Source organism: Marmota flaviventris, chromosome 4, assembly GCF_047511675.1.
Source record: "Marmota flaviventris isolate mMarFla1 chromosome 4, mMarFla1.hap1, whole genome shotgun sequence".
In the NCBI taxonomy this organism is placed as follows: Eukaryota; Metazoa; Chordata; class Mammalia; order Rodentia; family Sciuridae; genus Marmota; species Marmota flaviventris.
Window position 1 is genome coordinate 54,730,147 of NC_092501.1, and position 23,294 is coordinate 54,753,440.

General features: G+C 35.4%; 1 protein-coding gene across 2 annotated transcripts in view; it reads left to right on the plus strand.

Annotated features, from left to right (window-relative positions):
• Positions 1 to 23,294, plus strand: part of Rufy2 (RUN and FYVE domain containing 2) — a 43,107-nt gene that overhangs the window by 13,779 nt on the left and 6,034 nt on the right. For both annotated transcript variants that reach the window (XM_071611225.1, XM_027931426.3), the window contains exons 5-15: positions 747 to 870; positions 1,033 to 1,094; positions 3,133 to 3,198; positions 5,081 to 5,150; positions 7,038 to 7,139; positions 7,470 to 7,586; positions 9,115 to 9,282; positions 10,126 to 10,223; positions 12,819 to 12,938; positions 19,784 to 19,913; positions 20,420 to 20,514. In XM_071611225.1, the coding sequence (XP_071467326.1) occupies positions 747 to 870; positions 1,033 to 1,094; positions 3,133 to 3,198; positions 5,081 to 5,150; positions 7,038 to 7,139; positions 7,470 to 7,586; positions 9,115 to 9,282; positions 10,126 to 10,223; positions 12,819 to 12,938; positions 19,784 to 19,913; positions 20,420 to 20,514 (1,152 nt within the window). The remainder of the gene's footprint in view (positions 1 to 746; positions 871 to 1,032; positions 1,095 to 3,132; positions 3,199 to 5,080; positions 5,151 to 7,037; positions 7,140 to 7,469; positions 7,587 to 9,114; positions 9,283 to 10,125; positions 10,224 to 12,818; positions 12,939 to 19,783; positions 19,914 to 20,419; positions 20,515 to 23,294) is intronic.

Here is a 23,294-nt window from a genome sequence, read left to right on the forward strand (position 1 = left end):
TACCTCAGCCTCCCTAGTTGCTAGGATTATAGGGGTGTGCCACCTATAAGCGAAGCTTGAAATGTTTTATAGTTATTTTCCACCTTAGTTTTTATCCCAAAGGTTTTAGTGAATCCTAGTTCTGAAAATTCAGTTCTAATAAAATGAACAATTAGATTAGCAAATCGCTGCATGTGCATGTTTATTACTGAGAATTGAAACTAGTGTGTTCTACCACTAAGCTATATCCTTTTTTTATTTTGAGGTAGGTTCTCACTAAGTTTTTGAGGCTACCCTCAAACCCGTAATCCTCTTGCCTCAGTCTTCCAATTGGCTGGGATTACAGACCACTATGCCAGCCCACCGTCCTGAAAGTCTGAAATACTTCAGGTGTCAGTGTTGCCTTTCTTTTAATCTCACTTTGCTTTTCTCTTTCTCTCTTAAAATTACTTTTCCTGTTTTATTTCCTTTAGTCCTTTTTCTTCCAACTTTTTAAAAACATTTAAATTTTGAAAAGTTAACATGTAGAAAGGTTAATTTTAAAGTTACTGAACACGGCTGGGAGCATAACTCAGTGGGAGAGCGCTAGTGTAGAATGCATGAGGCCCTGAGTTCATCCCATAGCACTGCAAAAATTTTAAAAATAAAGGCATCTAGCATGGATTGCATCCATGTCTGCAAGGTGGGAGATAAGTTGCTAAGATTTCAAAGTTTTATTTTAGAAATAAATTTGTGATTTAAGGTTTTTGTTCTTCTAATTTTCACAGTGAGTTCTATGAATATCATGCACTAATGATGGAAGAAGAAGGAGCAGTAATTGTTGGACTGCTGGTTGGTCTGAATGTAATAGATGCTAATCTTTGTGTGAAGGGAGAGGATTTAGACTCACAAGTAAGTGCAGAAGGTTTTCAGTTTGCACACTTACTCTTGATCGAGATGTCACTCCAGGTTGTAAACAGTGCTATTAAACACTAAAGAAAAATTAAGAGGGGAAAAAGAGTTGCATGATTATCATTTCTTCCCTTTAAATAAAAATAACTTTATTAATTTCAGGTTGGAGTGATTGATTTTTCCATGTATTTAAAAAATGAAGAAGATATTGGAAATAAAGAAAGGTATGATTTTCCTAAGTTGTTTCACTTTTTTTAAATATTTATTTTTTAGTTTTTTTTTTAGGTGGACACAATATCTTTTTTTTTAATTGGTTGTTCAAAACATTACAAAGCTCTTGACATATCATATTTCATACTTTAGATTCAAGTGGGTTATGAACTCCCACTTTTACCCCGTATACAGATTGCAGAATCACATTGGTTACACATCCACATTTTTACATAATACCATATTAGTAACTGTTGTATTCTGCTACCTTTCCTATCCTCTACTATCCGCCCCCCCTCCCCTCCCATCTTCTCTCTCTATCCCATCTGCTGTAATTTAATTCTCTCCCTTGTTTCTTTTTTAAATTTTTTTCCCTTTCCCCTCACAACCTCTTATATGTAATTTTGTATAACAATGAGGGTCTCCTTCCATTTCCATGCAGTTTCCCTTTTCTCTCCCTTTCCCTCTCACCTCATGTCTCTGTTTAATGTTAATCTTTCCCTCTTGCTCTTCCTCCCTGCTCTGTTCTTAGTTGCTCTCATTATATCAAAGAAGACATTTGGCATTTGTTTTTTAGGGATTGGCTAGCTTCACTTAGCATAATCTGCTCTAATGCCATCCATTTCCCTGCAAATTCCATGATTTTGTCATTTTTAGTGCTTCATAATACTCCATTGTGTATAAATGCCACTTTTTTTATCCATTCATCTATTGAAGGGCATCTGGGTTGGTTCCACAAAGTCTAGCTATTGTGAATTGTGCTGCTATGAACATCAATGTGGCAGTATCCCTGTAGTACGCTCTTTTAAGGTCTTCAGGGAATAGTCCGAGAAGGGCAATAGCTGGGTCAAATGGTGGTTCCATTCCCAGCTTTCCCAGGAATCTCCATACTGCTTTCCAAATTGGCCGCACCAATTTGCAGTCCCACCAGCAATGTACAAGAGTACCCCTTTCCCCACATCCTCGCCAGCACTTGTTGTTGTTTGACTTCATAATGGCTGCAAATCTTACTGGAGTGAGATGGTATCTTAGGGTGGTTTTGATTTGCATTTCTCTGACTGCTAGAGATGGTGAGCATTTTTTCATGTACTTGTTGATTGATTGTATATCCTCCTCTGAGAAGTGTCTGTTCAGGTCCTTGGCTCATTTGTTGATTGGGTTATTTGTTATCTTATTGTTTAATTTTTTGAGTTCTTGTATACTCTGGATATTAGGGCTCTATCTGAAGTGTGAAGGGTAAAAATTTGTTCCCAGGATGTAAGCTCCCTATTTACCTCTCTTATTGTTTCTCTTGCTGAGCAAAAACTTTTTAGTTTGAGTAAGTCCCATTTGTTGATTCTTGTTATTAACTCTTGTGCTATGGGTGTCCTATTAAGGAATTTGGAGCCCGACCCCCCAATATGTAGATCGGAGCCAACTTTTTCTTCTATCAGGCGCAGAGTCTCTGATTTGATATCAAGCTCTTTGATCCACTTTGAGTTAACTTTTGTGCATGGCGAGAGAAAGGGATTCAGTTTCATTTTGTTGCTGGACACAATATCTTTATTTTACATTTATGGGTGCTGAGGATTGAACCCAGTGCCTCACGCACGCTAGGTGAGTGCTCTACCACTGAGCTACAACCCCAGCCCCTTATTTCACTTTTTTTAAAAAAATATAGCTCTTTAAAAATCAATTTTAGATTCATCTATTTACATTGTGGTTTGTGTCCAGGTCCCCTGTCACTCCCACCCCATGACTCCTTTTTTGTTTCATTTTACTTTCTTTAAAAGCTTTACAAAGCAAAATGAGAAAAATCAGTTGGAAGAAGGTGACTTTAATGTGAAGTAGGACTTTTGATCATACCTGTACTTAATAAGATCCATTTTAATAGTGAGTAATTTATTGAACAAAAATTATGATTACTTAGTACACAGTTTATATCTGAGACTACAAAAATCCTTGAAGTTTGTTTTAAAGGCAAGACAATGTTGTTTTCTGATAATTTTTTGATGATTTAGATATTTTTCCCACCCTTCCAAATAGCATAAAGCTTCTTTTTCTCCCCTCTAGGAATGTTCAAATTGCTGCTATTTTAGACCAAAAAAATTATGTTGAAGAATTAAATAGACAACTCAAGTAAGTATTATGGATATCTCACATACTTATTAATATTCTTAGGCTTTGCTTTCAGTTTAAATCTTTCCTTTCTCCTAAGCTTAGTTAAGAAAGGGTGGAAAGAATATATAGAGAGAACAGAAATTAAAAATACATAGAATTGAGCTGGGTGTGGTGGTGCGTGCCTGTAATTCCAGCAGCTTGGGAGGCTGAGGCAGAAGAATCTCAAGTTCAAAACCAGCCTCACAAAAGCGAGGCGCTAAGCAACTCAGTGAGACCCTGTCTCTAAATAAAATACAAATTAGAACTGGGAGTGTGGATCAGTAGTCAAGTGCCCCTGAGTTCAATCCCTGGTGCCCCTCAAAAGAAAAAGGTTTGGGGATGTGGCGCAGAGGTTAAGCATCCCTAGGTTCAATCCCAAGTTCCAAAAAAAGAAAAGGAAAAAAAAAAAGAGTTAAAGAAAAATGATTTAGTACGAACAGAAAAATATTTTTCTTATTTCACCAATCTTATATACAAATACTTGTGTCTGAGGATGGTATAAAATTTGTTGTGTCTATAGATCTAAAAAGAACAGATAAATAAATAAAAATTGTTTGGTTTACTATAAATATTGCTGTAATAGATTATATTACATATTATTGGGAAAAGTTTGAGAGGATATTATTAAGTAGGCCTTGGACAACAGACCTAATAAATGTATAATAGTGTCCACTCCTTTTTTTTTTTTTTTGTTCTAGGTATTGAACCTAGGAGTGTTTTACCACTGAACTTCATCCCCAACCTTTTTAAAATTTATTTATTCATTTATTTATTTATTTATTTATTTTTTAGTTGTAGTTGGACACAATACCTTTATTTATTTATTTTTATATGGTGCTGAGGATCTAACCCAGGGCCTCGCACGTGCACGGCGAGCACTCAACTGCTGAGCTACAATTTCAGCCCTAAAATTTTTTATTTTGAGGGGCTGGAGTTGTAGCTCAGTGGTAGAGTACTTGCCTCACATGTGTGAGGAACGGGGTTCGATTCTCAGCACCACATATAAATAAGTAAATAAAGGTCCATTGATAACTGAAAAAATATTTAAATTTTTTTTTTTTTTTTGAGACAGGTCTTACTAAGTTGCTGAGGCTGATCTTGACCTCGCTATTCTCTGCCTCAGCTTTCCCAGTCACTGGAATTATAAATGTACACCACTGTGTCCTGCTAGTATCCACTTAGAAATACAAAACCAAATGTGTTTGTGTAGAGTTACATGCGTTTTGACTATATTCACGAAAGATAGGGTGTCTAGGTACCAGCCAAATGGGTACCTGCTGCTGGGTATCTCATATCCATGTTTTTCAAGCTATGTGTGACTTTGAAGGTTTGTTTCTAAGTTATTATGAAAATAGGGGAAACAGATTGGGAGTTGAACTGAAAAGCACTGTATGTTTCATTAAGCCACATGATTATAGAGTGTACATTTAAAATTTATTCTTTTAAAAATAATTTAAATTTTAACAATATTTATTAATTTTGTGTGGAATTTCCATTCCTCAACTGGTAAACGTTATCAGTTAAATGTAAGAAGGACTCTAAGAAGACAATGAAAAATGAACAGTCCTAGGTTGATTATTTTGTTTTTTTATTATGGTGTTGGGGATGGAACCCAGGGCCTTGCACATGCTAGGCATGTGCTCTACACACTGAGCTATATCACCAGTCCTGGTATGTGAATAGAAATATTGTTTTGCTGACCTAGCCAAATAAGTTATCTTAGTAAATGAAATTTCCCACTTCCAGACATTTGTTCAGGATAGTTGGTATATGTCACATAATGAGTCCAGGATAACATTGATTTTCTTGCCTTCGTGAGTTTGTATGATTGTGAATGAGTATTTTCTTTTGTTAATTTCAGCAGTACAGTCAGCAGCCTCCACTCAAGAGTCGATTCATTGGAAAAGTCAAACACTAAGCTGATTGAAGAGGTACTGTCTCCCAGTAATGGATGATTTTTTTTGATGGATCTACTATTTGTGATCCTTTTCCCTTTTAAGTATAAAGCCATTAAGTGGATCTGTACACACACACTTTTATCATGATGGAATACTTGCATTTATAATTGGTGATTGTGAATTCTAGGAAAAACATATATTCATAGACAAATTCCCAGTTATGCAAATCTGTGGATACTATTGAGATACTTAACTTCTGAAAATGAGCCCCAGAGATGAAGCTTACATAGACTTTTCTATAGATAAGTTATGATTCTCATTTTAAATCTGAATGATGTATAGTTAGATAGTGGATTGACCTATAGTTAGAAATTCTTTTTTCATTGACACTGTGTGTCCCTGTTTTTCCACTATTCAGCTTATTTTTCTTCACAAGCATCATTGCATGGTTGTGTCTGCCCTTCTTCAACCCTCTCATGTGTAAAAGTCATCCCATTTGTCCTGGTTTCCTCTGTTGTGAATGTGGCAATCCAGGAGTCTGAGAGCTCATTTGAAGAACCAAAAACTTGTCTCAACTGTCTTGTTCAAACTATTTGCAGTTATTTTTCTAGAAAAGTTAAAATCTATCAGTCAGGAGTGGTGGTGTATGGCTTTAATCCCAGCTACGTGGGAATCTGTGGATTGGAGAATCACAAGTTTGAGGCCACCTTGAGCAGTTTAGTGAGACTCTGGCTCAAAATAAATATCTACCAAATCAAAGAACTTTTGCTTCCTATTTTCAAGATTTTTTAGACTAGAAGAAGAAGCCTGTTATTAGTACTATGAACCGTATTTTCCACGTTAATTAAAATTCTTAATTCTTTAAGAATCGGCCTGTTCTTGGGGCTGGGGTTGTTCGGTGGTAGAGCGCTTGCCTAGCATGTGTGAGGCACTGGGTTGGATCCTCAGCACCACATAAAACTAAATAAATAAAATAAAGGTATTGTGTCCATCTACAATAAAAATAAAAAATAAAAAAGAGAATTGGCCTGCTCTTTCTAAATCATAGAATACTTGATGCTTTACAGTATTGCAATTCAAAATCTATCTTTATGTTGATGATTGGACTCATTGGGTCCATTATTGCTGCTTACTAGTTCGTGCCTCTTCTTTTTGGTGCATGTGTGGCACTGGGAATTGAACCCAGGGATACTCCACTACTGAGCCACATCCCCAGTCCTTTTTATATTTTATTTTGAGATAGGATCTTGCTAAGCTGTTTAGAGCCTTGCTAAGTTGCTGAGGCTAGGTTTGAATTAGAGATCCTTCTACTCGGGCTCCCAAGCTGATGAGATTACAGGTATGCATCACTGAGCTCAGCTGCCTTTTAAATTTTGAGACAGATTCTCTCTAAGTTGCTGAGGCTGGCCTTGAATTTGTCATTCTCCTGCATCAGTCTCCTGAGTTGCTGGGATTACAGGCATGAGTTACCATGCACAGTTATCCTGTTACATTTTCAATGATAGCACAACCTTCTTTCCTTATGTGTGTTTCTATTTTTACACAAGGCTTTATTATCATCTTGTTTAATGCATAATTGAGTACATATATATATATATTTATTTATATAATGCTCACAGACTTTGCATTCTGGACATATTATAAACCTCACAGTAAGCATAACATGATTGTTATAAGCATAACAAATAAGCTTAATATGTTTTAATGACAAAAGGAAATAGTAGAAATAGTACAAGAGGAAATAATTTTTAATTGGTATCTGGGGATAATAAATAACACATTTTTCTCATGAAAATTTTTGTAAGTGTAAGACATTTTACTAGTTTTAGGATTTTATTTTCTGTTTATAGCCATGAACATAACCTGTAAGGCAAGTATGTTTAAAATCTTTTTTCTTTGTTCTTGTTTCATAATATTTAGTTAGCAATAGCAAAGAATAATATTATTAAACTCCAAGAAGAAAACCATCAATTACGGAGTGAAAATAAAATGATTTTAATGAAGACACAGCAGCACCTAGAGGTAAGTACAGACTGCTTCCAGACAGATCATCCTGTGTCAGAAATTAAGGGACTTTTGCTTAATCTAGATATTTCTGTGCCATATTAATAGTAGTAATTATAGAATAAAAAGTTTGTTTTCTTAGCCAATCATGGTGATGCCTGCCTGTCATTGCCGATACCCAGGAGACTGAGGCAGAAGGTTGGCAAGTTTGAGGCCAGCCCCAGCAATTGAACAAGACTCTGCCTCACAGATGTAGCTCAGTGATAAAGAGCTTCTTGGTTTAATTCCCAGCAACAAACAAAACAAGACAAAACACAAACACAAGTTGTTTTGTTCTTTTCTTCCTAGGTCACCAAAGTGGATGTGGAAACAGAACTTCAAACATATAAGCATTCTCGGCAGGGGCTGGATGAGATGTATAATGACGCCAGAAGGCAGCTTCGAGAGGAATCTCAGTTACGACAGGTAGCTTCCATTCAAATTAGTTATCAAAATCCTGGGAATAATTTACCTTCAAGCAAGTACCATTTTGAATCTTCCAGTCTTTGATGTGGGATAGCAAATTCACCTCCTTAATGCTCTCAGAGTTTTTAATGCCCACTCCATTAGCATTTTTGAAACTGTTGAGTTATAATTTATGGTTATAAAATGAATGAATTGTGACCAACATTGTAAAAAATGAAATAGAATTGAATTAAATATGCAAATATTGGTAAAGTCATGTTTAAAATTAACTTTTTTTTTAGCCCTTTAAATTATGTAATGTACAGAAAAAATAAATGTTCAGCCTAATCTATAACACTGTAACCACTACCTAGGTCAAGAGGAGAATATTGCCAGCTTTTTGTTCCCTTTTGCTGTTTGTAACATTAGGACACTTGTTTTTTTAAAATATTTATTTATTTATGTATCTTTAGTTTTTTTATGTAGATATATTAGTTTGTTTTTATGTGGTGCCGAGGATCAAACCCAGTGCCTCATGCATGCTAGGTGAGCACTCTACCACTGAGCCACCACCCTAGCCCCAGGAAACTTCTTAATCTGACAAAAATTCTTTTTTTTTTTTTTAAATTTGTTTAATCATAAATGGTCACATTATCTTTATTTTATGTATTTATTTATTTTTATGTGGTGCTGAAGATCGAACCCTGTGCCTCACATGTGTGAGGCAAGCATTCTGCCACTGAGCCACCACCTCAGCCCCTGACAAAAATTCTTTAAAAAATTAAACTTGTCTTGAGCTATCTTTGGTCTTTACTTGTTGCTTCATTAGCTTTTGCTTAGAAAAAAATTAATACTGAATTTATAAGGCATAAAATATTCTTAAACATTAGAATAATGATTAACAAAATATAGAAGATATTTTCTTTTTCTTTTAAAAATTTTTTTCAGTTGTAGATGGACACAATACCTTTATTTATTTTTAATGTGGTGCTGGGGATAGAACTCAGTGCTTCACACATGCTAGGCAAGTGTTCTAACCATTGAGCCACAACTTCAGCCCACAAGATATCTTCATTTCAGTAAAAAATACATTTGAAAATATTTAAAATTATGTTGTTATAGACCTGGTTGATTTCCTTTAGTGGACTTAAAAGTTTTGAGAGAGTAGTAAATCTTTCCTGATCTCATTTATTGTCCTGTAGCTGATTTTGACATTTATTTATTTAGTTAGTTAGTTGTTGATAGACCTTTATTTTTTAAATTTTTTTTATATTTATTTTTTAGTTTTAGGTGGACACAATATCTTTTATGTTTATGTGGTGCTGAGGCTCAAACCCAGTCCTCACGCTTGCCAGGCGAGTGCGCTACCACTTGAGCCACATCCCCAGCCCTGGAACTTTATTTTATTCATTTATTTACATGTGGTGCTGAGAAATGAATCCAATGCCTCACATACGTGAGGCAAGCGCTCTTCCACTGAGCCAGAACCGCAGCCCTGATTTTGACATCTTGAAGTGGCATGTGAATTGAAGATATGTTTAAATTGCAGGATGTGGAGAATGAGCTATCAGTACAAGTTAGTATGAAACATGAGATTGAACTTGCCATGAAGTTGTTGGAGAAAGATATCCATGAGAAACAAGATACTCTAATAGGCCTTCGACAACAACTAGAGGAGGTTAAAGCAATTAACATAGAGATGTATCAAAAGTTACAGGTAAAGAATGTTCAGTTCTTACAATTTTTCTTTATCTTTCTTTTCTCTGTTTTTTTTTTTTTTTTTTTGTATTGCTCAGGCCTTATGCATATACTAGGCAAATGCTCAGACACTGAAATACACCCCCAGCCCAATTTCTTTTTATATAAATTAAGACAAATATTTGTAGGAAAGGTTTGGTTTTTATTTTTTATTTTTTTGAGGGTACAGGGGATTGAACTCAGAGATAAAACACCTCTGAGTTCAATCCCCAGTACCACCTCCTCCTCTCCAAAAATGTAATGAAAACATCGAGGAACAAGTTAAATATAACCTGTGTGTGTGTGTGCATGATGGGCTCTGGGGATTAAACCCATGGCCTTGCATCTGCTAAACATATACTCTAAATCACAGTTATCAAGAGCTCCTAGTATCAAGATTAAATCTTTTGGAAAAACTCTCAAATCTAAATTTGTAATATATTTTGGTAAACTTCTTCACACACTGGTCCTGAGAAAGATTTCAATTTGATGGCAATACTTTGTGATCATAGTTGGAATTTTCTAATAGAGTGGTAAAATTGCTATTAAGTAGACTTGTTGCTGAAAGCCCTTTACAATTAATTTTTAAAATGGCCTGTTCTACATGAATTTATCCTGTTGTCTTCCAAAAACATTGAAGTTTGAGTTTTTTCTTTATTTTAAATGAAGACTAGTAGCACTATTTTATATCATAGCATTATTTTAATGTGTAAATTAATCCTGCTCATTTAAAGTAACAATCCCATTGCAAAATGCTGTAGGAAGCATAAACATTCAGGTTTAAAAATGAAAACCACTGTGGCTTTTATGTCTTTGTAAAAAGGGTTGTGAAGATGGCTTGAAAGAAAAAAATGAAATAATTGCCCAACTAGAAGAAAAAACCAATAAAATTACTGTAGCCATGAGGCAGCTGGAACAAAGGTACAGCATTTCTAGTACTAGTTTCTTTTTTCTCCTTCTTCCCTCCTTTTTCTTTATTTAGCTCTGACATTTGCCACAAAAAAATTAGGAAGATATAGTTTAGCACTTTTTTGTTTAAGCTGAACAGGATTTTGCATTTTTTTGTTTTGGTTGTTGCATGGAATCAAGTTGCTTTATATTGGGCTGATTCATTTGAAGTCCCCATCTTGTAGATTTTTTTTTTTTTTAAGGCCTAATGCCAGCAATTTCATGTGGTTCAGTCTATTACCTAAAACATACACAAACAAAAACGTGAAAAAATTAATAGTGAACAAAATGAATGTTGGGATTATCCCTGATTGATTTCCATGCATATGAATTGTCATACTGTTTGCCATTCACCATCTCTTTATCTGAAATCAAGCATCTGAACTAGTTGTTTATTTAGTTTTGCTTCTTGGAGCTAGGACCCTCAACCCAACCCAAGATACAATTTTGTTTAAATTGAATCGTTTTATATTGGCATTTTTCACTTTTATTGTTGGAAAATGTAATGTATTTCCATTGCCCTGTCATGTTGATGTCAACATATGTCTTATCATTGCTTTCTTTGAATCTATTTATGAAAAACATAACTATTAATGCTTTATTGACATGGATATTCTTTTATTGACATCCTCTTTCTTCTTTTTTCTTTTTTGTTTTCTTTATCCCCATTTTTACATTTTGGACATCTTTATTACCTTTTTCTGTCTTTGATTTCTGTCCATTCCATTATGAAGTGACAATGATTTGCTAACTCAAACTAGGACAATTGCAATGTCATTGGTGAAATGTGCCAGCAGTGACACTCAGGACCAGTATAAGCTGGTCAAAGATATATCTTTCTGAAAACCATTTGTGTTGAACAGACTGAAATATAACCCACAATTTTATAATATACTAAATAGAAAAGAATTTATGCTATTAAGTATTCTAAAAGGATATTAGGAAGGAGCCCTGTACATTTCTTGTTTGGCTGCTGTGGTAGTACACTGCCATAAAGCAGACAGGTGCACTTGGATTTACAAAAATACATTCCTCAAACCTTGTGCACAAGGGCTGATTTGAATATTGACCGTTTGGAGGTCAGGATTTTCAAATGCAGTTTTATCTTTTTAGCTACTTTTTGATGGAAAAATATAAAAATAAAATAAGTTAACTTTTGATTTCACAATATGTTGGCACAGATATTTCCCCCAACATTGGCCCACTCTTTGCCTCATGGCTCCCTTACTGATTTTTAAATATGTTTTAATATAGTTTACAATCCAGATTGGCCATCATTCTGTGCTTTAGCATTTTTCAGTTTTCCAGTTCCCTCTAGCCCTCTTCTGTGATAGCACAACTTCAAGGCCTACCTCACTGACTTTTATTTTACTTTCTGTATCCTTAGATAAGAGCTTGGGTCCACCCCCACTGCCTTAATATTTTAATTTAAATTAAACTTAGAGATAACTTAGTAACTTAGTTACTCTCCTTTCCTTGGAAGCAGCATTTATACTCTTGAAATATGTGAGGGTTACCCCATTAGTATGATTTTAAGGCTCTTAAAGAGGCTTTAAGGCTCTAGAGGGGCTGGAGATATAGCTCAGTTGGTAGAGTGCTTGCCTCACAGGCACAAAGCCCTGGGTTCAATCCCCAGCACCACACACACATACACACACACACACACACACACACCAAAAAAAAAAAAAAAGAAAGAAAGGCTCTAGAAAGGAAGAGGCAGGTTTTTTTTTTGGTTAGTAGAACAGAAATTTCTCTTGCGATTCCCTACAAGGAATTAATGTCCTTGAATCTTGGGAAATATTTTCTTATAAAATAATGAAGTCAAGTCTCAGAAATCTTGATGGCCAAGGGAGGTAGGGAGTGGAGCTAAGGCTGGGGAGAAGCAATGACTTACAAAGAAAAACAGGAAAAATTGAAAATCATGTTTTTAGCTAATTTTTAATGTTTGGTGGTGAGGAACAAAAATGATCTCTAGAGAATGGTGCCAACTAGCACTAAATTCTTTTTGAATCTTAAATGTACACACACATACACACATATAATAGAGCTTTTGCATTATTTAGTAAATGCATAAAGATCCTCTAGGAAGGATCCTGCTGTTATTGGAGTTATTGTAGGTCTTTGCTCTTGGCCCCATAGCACACTTGATTCCTGGCATAGACATCTTAGCATAACATACAGCAGGTGGCTTCTTCACCTAGTATAGACATAAGTACTATAGTTTTCATGGTTTTGTAAAAAGGCAGTAACATACCTATCGATTCATTATGCTCTAGATAAATGGTAAAGACTGTATTGCTTTGCATTGTTAATTATGAACAAGAAATAAAACAAATTTGAAGATAGTATTCTGGGCATATTATATGTTGTGTTGAAAAAAAAAATCACAAAAACAGTTTCTAGACATTGTGTGGCTCTTTCACGTTTGAGTTTGTGAGTTTTCCCCCAAACTTTGTTTTCATTTAGAAATGTTTCTATTTCCCCATTTTTCTTTTATTTGTCTTCTTCACCCTTTTACACCCTAGTTCTAGCCTCAGTTTTACCCAAAGTTGATTTGAATTACACCAGATTGCAGCAAGCAGAGAAGGCGCAAATGGAAGCTGAAGATGAGGATGAGAAATATCTACAAGAGTGTCTGAGTCAATCCGACAGTCTGCAGAAACAAATCTCTCAAAAGGAGAAACAGCTGTGAGTATTTTGCTCTTGGAAACAAAAACTGTATTAATATGATCCACCCACCATACCTTTTTGGCACATATGATAGAATACCAATGTTTTTATTTATCTGGTGATACCAGCCAGTATGTTCACTTTAAAAAAAAAAAATATTGGGCTGGGAATGAAGTTTGGTGGAAGAGTGTTTGCCTAACATACATGAGGCCCTGGTTTCAATCCCCAGCCCTGAAAAAAAAATCAAACATTTAAAAAACTGTATTTATGGTAATATTTATGTTTTTATTCCCATTATTAATTTAAAAAAATTTTAAAGTTATTGATGGACTTTTATTTATATGTGGTGCTGAGAATTGAACCCAGTGTCTCACACGTGCTAGGCAAGCATTCTACCACTGGGCTACACACCCAGCCCTCTCATTATTATTATTATGACTATTTTGGCACTAGGGATTAAACTCAGGGGTACCACTGAGCTGCATCCCTAGTCCCTAGCCCTTTTAAAAATTTTTTGTATTTTGAGACAGGGTCTTGCTAAGTTGCTGAGGCTGGCTTTGAATTTGTGATCCTCCTGCCTCAGCCTCCCAAATTATTGGGATTACAGGTGTGTACCACCACACCTGGCTGCATTTTAGTTTTTTTAAAATATATTTTTTAATAATTTTTAAATATTTATTTTTTAGTTGTAGTTGTACACAGTACCTTTATTTTACTTATTTATTTTTATGTGGTGCTGAGGATTGAACCCAGGGCCTTGAACATGCAGGGCGGGCGCTTTACCGCTGAGCCACAACTCCAGCCCCAACTTTATTTTTTTTTTATGTGATCCTGAGGATTGAACCTAGTGTCTCATGCGTGCTAGGAAAGTTACAAACCCATCCCCTGCATTTTAGTTTTTATTTTATAAACATCAATATTTCCCCCCAGGAAATATGTATACCACTTTTGTTATTTAAAGCAAACAACAATGAAAAATAGAGATCTATGTATTATGTTAACATATCATTGAAACAAGCATGTATGCTGTGTAAGTTTCTAAGCTGCCTTTAGTTTTATGTCTAGTAATATTATCAATAACAGATGGTCCCCAACTTAGTGTTTCAATTTGTGATTTTTTTTTGACTTTATGATGGTGAAAAAACTATTCTGTAGAAAGTGTACTTTGAGTTTTGGTGACAGGGTATGACACTCTCACCATCCTGTGCGGTGGCAGCAAGCCATAATTCCTAGTCAGCCATGCCATCCTGAAAGCAAACAACCAATACTCTATTACTATAATATTCAGTAGGTTAGATATATTTCTTTTTTTTACATGTGGTTCTGTGGATGAAACCCAGGGTGTTGCACATGCTAGGCAAGCATCCTACCACTGAACTATAACTCCAGCCCTTAGGTGCATTTTTTTTTTTCCCTTTTGGTACTGGGATTGAACCCAGGGGAGATTTACCACTGAACTATATCCCCAGTTTTTTGAAATGCCCAACTGTAATTGTGAACTTATGTATTTCTATTTTTTTGGTTCTGGGCTTATGTATTTCTATTTTTGGTTCTATCAGTTTTTGCTTTATTCTGAAGCTCTATTGTTTGCTGCCCATACATTTAGGATTGCTATGTCTTCTTGGTGGATTGACCCTCTGGTCATTATATTATATTCTTGTCTCTTTGGTAATTTTCTTCACTCTGAAGTTTACTTTTTCTGGTATTAAAATAGCTGTTCCTACTTTCTGTTGATTTATGCTTGCATTTTTTTCATAATTTAACTTTCAGCCCACCTTTATCTTATATTGAAATGAGTTTCTTACAATACCATACTTTTTTTTTAAATCAATCCTGCCAACTTAGTCTTTTGAGTTCATTTAGTCCTTTTACATTTAATGTTAATTATTGATTTATTCAAGCTCAAATGTCATTTATTTATTTTTGTTGTTGTTGTTTTCCATTCCTCTGTTTGAGTCTTCTTGCCTTCTCATGGGTTATGTGAACATGAAAATTTCATTTTGGGTTTTGATTTATCTGTAGTGATTGAGTGTCTCCCCTTTATAGTTTGCTTAAATATTTTTTCTATATATTGAGAATATACCAATTTTATATGTTTCAACCATTAAACATAATTAACTTTAAAAAGTCATTGTTTGCTCTTTTTCATCTTTCCCTTATTCTTTTTTCATTTCTTCATTCCTGAGGTTCCTTTTTGAATCTCTATTTTTTTCTTAGCCATTTTTTTCAGGTAGGTCTATCCTTTTAGGGTCAGTCTGTTGGCAACACATTCTATTTTACTTTAATTTCTGAAGGTTGTTTTCATTAACTATATCCCTGGCCCTTTTATAAAATAAAAATTTTGAGACAGGTCTTGCTAAATTGCCCAAGCTGGCCTTGAACTTGTGATCCTCTTGCTTCAGCCTCCTAAGTAGCTGGGATTACAGGTGTGCAACACTGTGGACTTTTTCTTCATACTCCCAAGGTCCCTGAGACAGTTCCTTCTGCCCCAATCTGTTTTCTGTTATTAAAACTGGGAAAACTGGGTAATTTGACTTGTTCTGTTTTCAGGGTTAATTCATTCTTTCCTCATCATCTTTATTCTTCTCTTGAGACTATTGAATTTTTCAGTTCTAAGATTTCTATTTGACTTTTTTTCTGTTTTCTCTTTGTCCTTGTCTTGTCTCTCCTTGATAAGACTTCTTATTCTTGAAAGTATAATTGGTCATAGGAACATTTCCAACATGACTGCTTTAAAATTCTCATTGTCTGACATGTTGGCATCTGTTGATTCTTTTTTCATCTGAGTTGAGATTTTCTAGGGCTTTGTATAACAGATGTTTTTCAATTGCATCTTGAATACTTTGGGTATTATAACATTCTGGATTTTATTTAGATCTGTTTTAGCAGTGACCCTTTATACCAAGTGGGGATGAAAGCCCAAGACCATCCCAGAGGGGATGGAGAAAGATACCCAATAACTTCTAGGCTCCCTACTCAAGGCCATGTCTTCCCCATCTCCCCTGCCTTTGGTGTTTTGCTGGGATAGGGCATTCATTGTCAAAAAGTTTCTATCTAATTAGACTGTCTCTTTCTCAGAACTTTGGTAAGACAACACACTTCATGTGAAGGTTCTTTTGTTTTGCTCTTCTTGTCTGTGCCCATAGGTATTTATGTATGGGACAAAATCTTCAACATCCAAGCTGAGCTACCTGGAGACAAAAAAAAAGAAGCCTCTGGAAACTCACTACCATGTTGTTCCTTGAATCCTGGGGTTCCTAGCTCATTTGCCTTCTCTCCTTATGTCTTATATATAATATCTAGAGGTTTTTAATTGTCTGGAATCTTTTTTTTTAAAGCAATACTGGGGCTTGAACTCAGGGGCACTTTACATTCTAGCCTTTTTTACTTTTTGAGACAGGATCTCAAAAAGTTGCTAAAGATAGCCTTGAATTCGCTGTCCTCCTTCTTTAGCCTCCTTTTAAATATGCCAAAAATAATATTTTGAGGAATTAGTATACAGAACAAGGCTTTAGGCCAGAAAATTTTACCTTGGTTAAAGACTTAAATATTAAGTATCATTTTACTTTATCATTTATAAACTGAAACCCAGCATCTGTCCAGGAACTGGCCTGTAATTCCAGCTACTCAAGAATCTGAGGGGCTGGGGTTGTGGCTCAGTGGTAGAGCGCTTGCCTCAAATGTGTGAGGCACTGGGTTTGATTCTCAGCACCACATATAAATAAAAAATAAAGGTCTATCAACAACTAAAGTTAATAAAATAAATAAAATTACCAAAAAAAAAAAAAAAAATCTGAGGCAAGAGGATCACAAGTTCAAAGCCAGCCTGGGCAATTTAGAGAGACTCTGTTTCCAAAAAAACTTAATGAAGTTGAATATTTTGTTTTCGTTGCAAGCTGTTATTTCAGTGTATAAAAATAGCATTTTCACCAGAAAATGCAGCATATTATAAAATTAAGACAGAATTGTTCTTCTGACACACTTTCCTCCACACCCAGTTTTTTCCAATGGGAAGATCATTAAGTATGTTAATCCAAATCCAGGGATGTATATAAGCAAGTTACAATATTCTATAAGGCTTATCCTTGAATTACATGTCTATTATAAGTAGTTTTTACCACAGATAATTTCATGAATTCTGAAATCAGAGCCTAAATCTTAACTCTAAAAATCATAAAAAAAAGTAAAAAAGATTCATGCATACAGTGTTTATCTGTAGTCACTGGAAATTTAAGGAGTAATCTTCTTCCAGTTAGCAGTGTGGAGAGTAGTTTCTTTTTAAATCTTCTTTTACCACTAATTTAAGACAACTGCTTAAGTTATTCTACACTAGTTTACTTAGGGTGCCATTTGTACTTCTCAATACATTTTACATATTTCTCATGTTTCTTTACTTCAGATAGACTGCAGTAAATATCTCCCAGAGTTTCCTGTGCAGAATTGCTGATTCCCATTGTTCCAATACCATTTTCTATAGTTATCCATTCATGTTCCTCTGTAAATTTATGCACGGAGAGCAGAGTGGGTCCTGTGAGCAGTGCACAGCTTCCGAATGGCACCCCCATCAGGCGACAGGGCTTTGGGGGGCCCAGCACAGCGGGCACCAGGCCTACACAAAGGCTGCAGGAGGCAGCTAGCATACTCTGCACCACTTGCAGCCAAGTTCGCAAGGGTACCGAGGGTTATCCACTGTGCCTCTACTACCCCCCCCCCAGTACTTTAAAAACATTTAATAATAAAAATAATAAAGGATAGTACTTTTTCAGGACTTCCTTTGGCAATAAAAGTTACAAGGAGCATTCATGTCACAAGTTCAGTAGCAGTGCCAAGGGCTTTAAGTCCCTGTGCTTTGCCAAATAAAAACACATGGAAACAAAAGATTGGGACACTTTGCCAATTAGTAGAATATAGCATAGAAATCCAGATACTCTGTTACTAAATCACCTTTTTTAGCATTTGACAAAAACATGCAAGACAAAATTGATATTTATTTTGCAGTGTTACAACTTACTCTGATATTGTTATTTGATCCCTGCCCAAAGGATGACCTAAACAATGCTACAGGGACCTACCCCTTTCTTTGTAAGGCTAAACTAACTACTAAGACCTAGGTGTAGCTGTTGAGATATGTTTGTCACTGGTGAAACTTTATTTTTAAAAAATATTTATTTATTTATTTATAACTGGTGAAACTTTAATTTTTTTCTCTAAGTTGGTGCCTTTTTGGAGGGCATGAACATGTTAACAATTTGGAGACCGAGGAAATCTCTGACATTGGAACTGTATGTATAGGAACAGTCAGTTGATAAACTTTGTTAGAGAAAAATGAATTCTAGATTTTCCCCTAATATGGAATAACTTTTATCAGTTTCTGATTATGAAAAGATTATATGCTCTTGGCCAAAACATAAGGAATCATGGAGAAGCATGAAGAAAATTAAAAGAACGTGGATAACACTTTAATATATATCAGTATTTTTGTTTTTTGAGAATTAGGATCATTCTGTGTGTGTGTACATATAATTTTTTTAAGAGGTATTGGGGATTGAACCTGGGGACACTTTACCACAGGTTACATCCCCAGCTCTTTTTACTTTTTATTTTGAAACAGTATCTTGCTAGATTGCTGAGGCTGGCCTGAATCACTGCGATTACTACCAGTGTGCTAACACGCCTGCCTGGCTTCCCTTTAAATTATTTATTCATTTGGGTATCAGGAATTAAATCCAGTAGTGTTTAACCACTGAGCCACATTCTCAGCAGCCTCCCCACTTTTGTTAAAAATTTTGAGCTTAGTGAGACCCTGTCTTAAAATTTAAAAAAGGGCTGAGGATGTGGCTGAGTAGTAAAGTGCCCCCAGGATCAATCCTCATTACCAATAATTAATAAATAAATAAAAAATTTATACTTCAACACCTTTTGTCTTGCCAGCTAGCAGCTGTTGTTAGAATGATATAGGTAGGAGTGCTTTCAGATGAGAACTAGCATTTCCACACAGTATAGTCGGCATGGTTTTGGATCTATCCTGCAGCTGGTCAGCTTCCAACAGTAATCTGCAAATTAGCACTTTACATCAGGGCAGATTTTGCTGTTACTGATATTACATTCATTTAACAATTGTAATTATCAATCCCCTTCATTAGATTGTTTTAAAATTTTTCACATGGCACAGAAATGTAAACAATTAAAAGCCCACGTTGCTCCTCTGAGTTGAATCCCCAAGATAAAAGTTTTAATAGTATGGTATATACCCTTCCAAGACATTTTCTATACTTATACAACTCTAATGTATATCGACAAAATGACAAATTGTTTAGCAGTTATTTTTTTGTGGCTGGCAAATGTGTTCAGAAAATCCCTATTGGGGGTGTAGCCCAGTGGTAGAACACCTGCTGAGTATGTGCAAAGTCCTGGGTTCAATTGCCAGTATTGTTTAAGGAAAACAAACAACAAACAAAACAAACAAAAAAACCTGTGCTGAATATGTTTACCAAAATGAAGCCAGACATGGTGGCAAACACCTGTAATTCCAGTGACTCAGGAGAGTGAGGCAGGAGGATTGCAAGTTCAAGTGTTAGCAATTTAGTAAGGCCCTAAGCAATTTAGGAAGATCCTGTCTCAAAAAATAAAAAAGGGCTGGAGATATGGCTCAGTGGTTAAATGCCCCTGGGCCCTGGGTTCAATCCCTGGTACAAAAAAGAAAAAAAGAGAAAGAAAAGAAAAACACAGAAATGCATCATAGAGGCAAAATTAATCAACCAAAACGCATTTCTGTGATCATAGAGGATGCTTGTATTAAGGAATACATTTAACTGTTATGTAAGAAGTGGTACTGAGCTTCTGTGTATTATTTGTCATTTAAGGATCCAACTGGAAACTGATCTGAAGATTGAGAAGGAATGGAGACAGACTTTGCAGGAAGATCTTCAAAAGGAGAAAGATGCCTTATCTCATCTTAGAAATGAGACCCAACAAATCACTAATCTTAAAAAAGTAAATTGTAGTAAAACTTTAAATATTATATCTTTTGACAAATATTCACCTATGTTAAAATTTATTTTATTTATTTTCGGTACTGGGGAATGAACCCAGGGTCACTCTACCACTAAGCTGCACACCCAGATCTTTTTATTTTGAGATAGGGGCTTGCTAAATTGCCATGGTGGGCCTCAAATTTGTGAGCCTCCTGCTTTAGTCAGCTGAATTGCTGGGATTACAAGGGTGTACCACCACACCCAGCGAATGTTGTCTTCTTTTAAAGTTAACTTAGACACAATATACATACAGGTCATACTATTTCTTGTCAAAATTATTAGTAAAGAGATTTAAGTAAATATGAAAAATGTGAAGTAGCTGATACACAGAGCAGCTAGGAAAGGAGTTTGGATACAGTTTTGTTTTTTATAAAAAGCTTAAGGATGCTAATTAATGATACATATACAATGTGAAGTTGCTCATTCTTTTTAAATCACATTTTCTGTCTTTTATTGTTTTGACAGGAGTTTCTTAACCTCCAGGATGAAAATCAGCAGTTGAAAAAAATATATCGTGAACAAGAGCAAGCTCTTCAAGAACTTGGCAACAAACTTAGCGAGTAATTTTTTTCCCCTTCAACTAAGTAGTCATTGACAATTATTAAAGGTTCATGAAGGCATCAAACTAATTAGAAAGGTTTAAATACAGCTGTGTGGTGAATATACCTGTAATCCCAGGAGGCTTAGGTAGAGAAAAGAGCACAAGTTTGAGGCCAGCCTCAGCAATTTAGTGAGACCCTATCTCAAAATAAGCAAGGGCTGGGGAATGTAGCTCTCTGTGGTGGCATGCCCCTGGGTTCAATTGCAGTACCAAAGGCCAGGGGAGGTTTAAAGGGCAGGGGAGGTTTAAATATAAGATAAAAATATGAACTATTATAGATAAATGTATTTTTATCTCTGTACCTTTTATTTTTTGGTGGTACTGAGGATTACACCCAGGTGCTAGGACTACAGGCATGCACCACTGCACCTAACTTGTATAGCTTTTCACAGAACAATTTGTATTATGTTTCTGAAAGAAAGATATCAGTTTCAATCTGACATCCATTTGTTGAGCACTTTGAGCCTGACCCTGTGGCTAAGTGCTTGTTACTATATTTCCCAGTATTTCACAGGTACTTATTGTGCTTCCTCCATGTGCAGGCACTATATTTATAATCTAAATAGTGAAAACAAAAATATCTCCATTTACTGAGATCTTAAAAGTTTAATATTAGAGCATACTGGCATAGTAAAATAAGGAATATGTTAATTTTCACCTGTTCCAGAGACTTTGTAGTTGTATTAAAGAGGTGGTCATTTGAAGATCTAGGTACTGCTTTCAGACCCTTGTTATTTACTTTAGTCTGGTTCACTGCTTCTCAAATTTTAGTTTGCAGGGAAATTACCGCCCAGGTTAGATATACTACACAATCTATAAGTGAATTTATGGGCTAGCTATGTGTAAGGGATTTTCAAGGGTTATTTTGACTACTGAATTATTCTCTTACCTTGCATACCTAACCTAATTCCATATAATGCTTATTCTTTTGTAGTTTGAAGTTGTTTTATTTATGTGCTAGATAGTTGGGCCCAGTGGCACATGCCTGTAATCCCAGCAACTCAGGAGGCTGAAGCAAGTTCAAGATCAGCTTCAGCAATTTAGCAAGACCATCTCTAAATAAAATATAAAAAAGGGCTAGAGATGTGGCTCAGTGGTTAAGCACCCCTGGGTTCAATCCCAGGTACAAAAAAAAAAAAAAAAAGATAATTAAGTCAAACTTTTCTTTTGTAAGCAGTACTGCTGTGAATATCTTCTATGTATATTTTGGGCTTAGGAATGTAGTACTGACCTGACATGGTTGAGGTCCTAGGTTTAATCTCCAGTACCAAAGAAAATCATATGTTGATATGGCTTGAACTGTTGGGCCAAAAAGAATGTGCTGTAAAGTTTTGTTTTGGTATTAGGGATTGAACCCAGTGGTGCTTTACTACTGAGTTATATTCCCCAATCCTTTTTAATTTTTGAGACAGGGTTGCTGAGGCTGATCTTGGACTTTCAATCTTCCTGCCTCAGCCTCCTAAATTTCTGGGATTACAGGCATGTGCCACTGCCCAGCATGTAAAGTTTTTGTCATCTTTCTTGTAGTAGGAAGTACCAAAGAGTTTAAAAAAAAAAAAAAAAGAATATTATTTTGTAATCATGAGCCAGGTTGATCATGTTTATTCCATTATTATATGTAGTTTATTTTTGGTAAAGTGACTGTTGTACATTTTTTGGATTATTCATGGGATCTTTGAAAATCAATTATGGCACATTTTTTTTCTAGTTTGTCATTCATTATTAGTTTGTAGCATGTTTTTCCCTTGTTAATATTTCAATTTTTACATGCAACCTTTTGTCCATTTTCCTTTGTTACTTTTGAGATCATAGTCCCTAAAACATGGATAGGGTCAGAATTTTTTTTTGGTACTGGAGATTGAACCCAGGGATACTGAGCCACATCCCCAGCCCTTTTTATTTATTTATTTTTAATAATTTAATTTTGAGAGAACATCACTGAACTGCTTAGGGCCTTACTGAGGCCAGATTGGAATTTGGGATCCTTCTGCCTCAGCCCCTCCCAGAAGTACAAGCATTAAACCTAGGGGTACTTTATCATTGAGCTACATTCTCAGCGCTATTGTTTCCATTTTACGGTTTTTGTGATCCTGCCTCAGCTTCCTGAGTAGCTGAGACTACATACAGACCAGTACAGCTTATACCTTGTACAAACAATTTTTTAACAAACTTTTGTGGAGAGAAATTTGAAAGTTCAACAGTAGATATAACTTTCACATCCTTTTTTAATGATACATAACATGTAACCATTTATTATTGCTTTTTTTGGTACTGGGGATTGAACCCAGAACCCTGTGCATGCAAAGCAGGCACTCTACCAACTGAGCTATAGCCCCAGTCCCACCATGTAATCATTTAATATAATATGAAGCAGATACTTAGTAACAACCAATAGCCTTTAGCTGTTCAGGATACTTTGCTAGGAGAAAAAGAGCTGGTTATAAAAAACTATGTAGGTAATGATTCCATGTAAACATATATACACACACTCATAGACATGTAGAGAAAATCATCCCTCGGTATTGGAATCTAGGTAATTAAACATTGCTTTTTATTATGTGAATTTTCAATAACTTGTATTTTCAAAAGGTAGGAAATTATCACTAATACGTGTTCTGCATATTTCATTAACACTTCTGTATCTCCTTAACTTTTTCTTTTCTTTTTTTTAAAAGAGAGAGGGAGAGGGAGAGGGAGAGAGAGAAAGAGAATTTTTTAATATTTATTTTTTAGTTTTCG